Below are 5,516 nucleotides of genomic sequence, written 5' to 3'. Positions count from 1 at the left end.
TGCAGCACAGAGAAACCAGGGCACGTTTTCTACGATTTCGTCCGATGAATAATGCATTGGGCACGATGCGGGGATATGTATGCCCTCGATTTCATTGGGTTACCGCATGGTTTAAGGATCTGAAGTGTATGTATGCATTTCAGAACTTAGCCTAGACTTTTTAAAAAACAAATTTACTGAGAAATCAGTACTAGATAATTCCCTACAGAAAGGACAACTGAACACTGAGGGTCTAATTTCTGAAGTATTTATTAAAACAAGTGTATTAAGATGGATTTAAAGCACCCCTGTCACCAATTACCTTTTCCCCTCAAAAACCTACTGCAAAATTATAATACAGTTAAAATCTAAGTTTCTTAGATTAAAGAACTTTAGAAACCCTATAACAAGCTCCTCAATTTAACACTCAGCTGACTGAGGAGTACAGCTGTTGGCCAGAAACCTTATGTGGTCTTTCAGACCCAGTGCAGGCAATTACAAAGGCTGTCCCAGGGAAGCGGTCCTCCCCACCCCTGCCCTGCGGACAGCTGGTGTGTGGCAGTCTCTGGGGGACCCATAGTCAAGGACTTGGCCCCTGGCCCCCGCCCTCGCTCTTCCACCTACGTGAACTCGTGGCCTACCCACCTTCCTTCAGAGCCTCTGTATCGCAGGCACCTCTGCGGAGCCTTCTGTGGGCTGGGGGCGCGTCCCTGGCTTATACCATAGCAGGAAGCAGTTACAGACTTCACTATTAATTTCACTCGGCTTTCTTCCCAGCTTTACTGAGGTAGAATTCAGTGTTGTAATACACTTAAAATGTACAATGTGACGATTTGATATAGTCCCCCCTTATCTGTGCTTTCAGATCCCCGTGGTCAACCACAGTCTGGGAGCACTTGGTCCTCCTCCTGCTCTATCATCTGAGGGTCAGTAGTGGCCTAACGCCGCGTCCCGATGCCCACGTCTTTCCCCTCTCTTCATCTCCTCATCTCACACCATCATGACAAGGGTGAGTACAGCACAACAGGGTACTCTGAGAGAGACCATGTTCACATAACTTTTATTACAGTATACTGTTGTAACTATTCCATTTGATTATTATTATTGTTAATCTCTTACTATGCCTAATTTATAAATTAAACTTCATCACAGATATTTATGTATAGAAAAAAAACCCCGTTTTGTATCGGGTTCGGTGGTTTCAGGCACCCCCCCCGGGGGTCTTGGAATGTATACCTGTGGATAGGGGGTGGGGGACTACTGTATGCACACATGGGTCGTGAAAGGGTTCCTACCATGAAGTAAATTAACCTATCCATCACCTCATGGTTTCCCCCCCACACACTTTTTTTTTTTTGGTGAGAATGCTTCAGATCTACTAAGCAAATTTCCATTATATAATACAGAATTATCAGCCGTAATCCCCACATTAGATCCTCAGAACTAATTCATCTTCTAGCTGAAAGCCTGTACCCAACTTGGAGAGCATTATGCTCAGGGAAATAAGCTGGATGAAGACAAAAACCACATGGTATCACTTGTATGTAGCATCTTAAAGCTGAACTCCTACAAACAGTAGAGCGGTGGCTGCCAGGGGCTGGGGGGAGACTGGCCTATTGTCTGAATCTGCTCCTTGAACATTTGGCAGCTCAGTCCTCTCTGGCTCCTGACAACGACCCTCACAACTTACTTCATTCTCTTGAACAAGCATTCTCGCCCCTCATTTTGAAAAATATGTTGTAACAATGGCTATATGGGAAAACAAGAGAATCAGGAGAAATGAGTTCCCTCATTAAATTAGCAGTGTAGCTCTGGTAGGTCCCTTCATTTTGGAGGCTGGGCCTTCTCGTCTGCAAAATGAGGTTACTTGACTAGATGTTGTTGAATGTTCCTTTCAGATCTAATATGCCAAGGTTCTATGAATCATGCTTCTAAAACGACCTTCTGAAAAATAAAGCAGCAGAATGAAGCTAAATATTTTTTAAAAATTATGTTTACAAGGTAACCTTTACAAAGTAGCATTTAAAAATAAATCATCTCACAACTCAAATGCCTGATAGTGTTGCCCTCACACTGGCCAGCAAATATTTATTATATGTCTGCCGCATGCCAAGCACATATACACGGCGTTTCCTCTCCTTGCCCGTGAAAGAACACTTAGCGCTTCTTCCAGGTGAACTTTCTGCGGGCTCCCTCTTGGCCTGGCTTCTTCCGTTCTCTGACGCGTGGATCAGCAGTCAGCAGTCCAGCTGCAGTGTAGAAAGAGAAGCCTTTATGAAGCATGGGAGATGCACGCTGCCTACAGGAAAGCAACCAGACCTGTAATAATTTACCAGCCTGGTGTAAGTCTCACGATAGCAGTTTGCTCTCACTCTTTTAGGATAGTTCCCCCATTTTGGAGACAAACACCGGCTGCATTGTTTGAGTCTGTTCTTCTCTTCCTATGAGGGCTGTGGTTCCTTGTAGGTTTTTAAGCCTGTTCAACTTAAGATAAGTCTGCTCATGTGTGGGTGGTCACTATTCACTGTGACGGCACTGACACTGCCTGCTTATTATTACAGGTGTGAAAGTTCCAACGGAGACGCGAGGCAGACAACAAACACTATATGGCTGAGTAAGAGGACGTCTACAGACACTGTAGATTTGAGAACATGAATATACAAACATACAGGTACAGTATGACTTATCAAACCTATCTGAGAAAAGAAACTTCTGGAAGTTTTCACTCCCTAATCATCAAGAGCGGGTAATTTCTAGGCAACTGATGAGCCTAGAACACACTACTCTCAGCATATGCCCCGAATAATGTGCCCCTGTGGTGGCTGGAACCACAGATTTCGAGAATACCAGTGATGAGAAAGCTCTTACAATGCTTTTATAAATACGTAAACAGACCATAGTTTTTCCTTGTCTTTTTTACTCTTCCAACACTAGCACTGCTTTTCCCTGTAGACAAGGTGGGGTTATCTTATTAGGAGTATCTGAATGGGCGTAAAGCAAAGGCAAACTTCAATCACTCATTGTACACCCATTACGTTTTTGCATTTACTTGTCTTTAAAAGGGCATGGAATAAATATTTTGGACAAAATTCAGACAACACTTGTCTAAATTCTAGTTTGGATTATAAGTAATAATGCTTTATTACTTTTCAATATGCCCACTAAGTCAAACTGGCAGAATTGTGAAGTAAGGCCCTGTAAGTTATTGGAACGACTAGACATGAATCGTACAAAATGGTAAATTTTTAATAAGCAAATGGATTTTTAAGAGACTTAAAGAATCAACTAGCCTAAGCCGTAAGTGGCGCTTCTCTGCAGCGCAGTATCGGACCGCAGCAGCTCACGCGGGAGGGGCACAGGGCAAGCCATCTTACTTGCCCAGAGAGGAGCTGCGGGGCCCAGAGGCGCTAAGTGACGCGCCCGGGGCCGCCACACAGCTGGTCAGTAGTGCCCCCAGTGCTTTCCTCCCTTCGTAAACAGTTCGAAGACGGTCTTCAGCTAGAACCGCCCTGATTTATCGTAAGCGCTTAAAGCAGTGCCCTCATGAACAAACTGACGGCCTCTTCCTTCTTACACTGCAGACTCTCATATTCATGACAAGGTGAGAGTCACCCAGCGAATAAGACAACATAAAATTCAAAGTCACATCACAGTGGAAAAATGGAAATCTCCAATTAATGTTGGAAAGATACAGTATAGGCTTCATCATCACATCGAACAGTTACAAGTTTCTAGGATAAGACAAAAACAGTCACTGATTCATCTGTTAAACACAACGGGGCAGCGCTTGTTAAGCTGGTTAAGCAGTTAGGCCCTAAAGGCCAGAAGAAGCCTTCCCTGATGCTGGGAGGGCCTCCTCTTCTTTTTCTAGCTCAAATTCACTTCACAGAAATCAGAAGTGAAAAGCACTGGTATGGTTCTGGAGCATACAGAGAGAAGCCAGCAAACTGCAATGCCGCGTATTTAACAGAGTATTTTCCGATTTCCGGGGACTGGTGCAGGAACCAGGGAACACCACAGATCGGGCGGAGATACCCCCCGCCGCCCCGCCACTCTCAACGCGGCTCGTACCTTGTCTCATCCACTCGACCTCTTCCTTGGTGACAAAACTGCACAAGGCTCTTGCCACCGCCAGGCGTATGGCTCCAGCCTGGGACGACCGCCCACCCCCTGAGACTGTGCAGGTCACGTCGTGTTCTCCAAGCCGGTCAAGGAAGCAGAAGGGGAACATCAACTGTTCTCTAGAACACATCACAGGGACAGGTAGCTCACTATCGAGATGCTTGTGTTACAAACTGCTCACACTGTCCACATTCACAGAAAGCCAATCAGGCACACCGGCACGCATACTTCAGTCAACCTGTAAGAGGAACAACTCCTGGTGTCTCTGATGTCGAGAACGCTCTGCGGACAGCCACGTTTCTTCTTCTTCCTGGATAGAGCAATACACACCCTCTCACAGTCGAGCCCTTTTCTCTCATGAGAACCTTGCGAAGCTTGAAAATAACCTGGTAAAGAAGTCTCAAAGTTGGGAAATTCCACTCATCAGCGGAATCTCCTGGGATTCAGTGATCGATTATCCAATGCCAGTTAGATTCACTAAACAAAATGCACCGTAACACATCTGTGTAATGTAGGATGCTCATCCTGACATGGTTTTGGCAGTTACTAGAGCCACAGTCAACTCCGACCCCACCCCCCACCTCCGAAACACCTGCTCCTATGACCGGTTCTTGAAGTGGCAGGTGCCACGTGACACAGTGCACACCACCAGCTGGGCCCACTTCCCTCGGCAGTCTGCCCGCGCGGGCCCCAAAGGCACCCCAGCACTGGAGAAGGGAACACGGACAGAACACCGCCCGACCTTCTCTTGCTCAACCCAGCAAGGGACTGCTGAACACCATTTATGTACCAGGTCCAATCACCACTGCCTGTCAGTTACGCTGATCTTGCTGTTTTGCCCCAATAGCTCTACTGAATATTTAGAAAAGCCGATTCATTTTGCACTGACTTGCCTTATCTGACAGTGTAGCTTTCTGGACCTCAAATAAAACTTATACCACAGTGATGCTGAAAGACAGATATGGACAGTTACATTCGACTGTTACTCTTCAAGCTACACGGCAAAATAACTGCATGCAGACAGATGGACAGAACCTTCTCTCTGAACAGGACCTTCCAAGAACACAGTTAATCAGAATCTGCAATAGTGCTGCTTCAACCGGGATGTTGTTTGAACAGGGAAGAAACAACAACAAACACGGGCCTGAAACAACATAAACCCGTATTGCTTTTTTGAATAAAGCAACCAAATCAAAAATAGGAATGTTATAAAAATAATACTGTTCTGGGCGCCTGGGCGGCTCAGTCAGTTGAGCGACTGCCTTCGGCTCAGGTCATGGTCCTGGAGTCCCGGGATCGAGTCCCGCATCGGGCTCCCTGCTCGGCAGGGAGTCTGCTTCTCCCTCTGACCCTCCCCCCTCTCATGTGCTCTCTCTCAAATAAATAAATAAAATATTTTTTTCAAAAAAAAGATC

At 45.8% G+C, this 5,516-nt stretch overlaps 1 protein-coding gene across 2 annotated transcripts in view; it reads right to left on the bottom strand.

The window, feature by feature from the left end:
- Positions 1-2,031: 2,031 nt before the first annotated feature.
- Positions 2,032-5,516, bottom strand: part of MRPS9 (mitochondrial ribosomal protein S9) — a 61,465-nt gene continuing 57,980 nt past the window's right edge. Inside the window, exons 10-12 of one of the 2 annotated variants that reach the window (XM_035001867.1) lie at positions 4,340-4,411; positions 4,051-4,220; positions 2,032-2,228 (exon numbers count right to left, since the gene is read on the bottom strand). In XM_035001867.1, the coding sequence (XP_034857758.1) occupies positions 2,137-2,228; positions 4,051-4,220; positions 4,340-4,411 (334 nt within the window). In that variant the 3' untranslated portion in view covers positions 2,032-2,136. The remainder of the gene's footprint in view (positions 2,229-4,050; positions 4,221-4,339; positions 4,412-5,516) is intronic. The other variant, XM_035001868.1, reaches the window with a different exon arrangement.

Source organism: Mirounga leonina, unplaced genomic scaffold (assembly GCF_011800145.1).
Source record: "Mirounga leonina isolate KUSES-001 unplaced genomic scaffold, KU_Mleo_1.0 Mir_125, whole genome shotgun sequence".
In the NCBI taxonomy this organism is placed as follows: domain Eukaryota; kingdom Metazoa; phylum Chordata; class Mammalia; order Carnivora; family Phocidae; genus Mirounga; species Mirounga leonina.
Note: the sequence above shows the minus strand (reverse complement) of the source record. Positions and strands in the feature narration are given on the sequence as shown.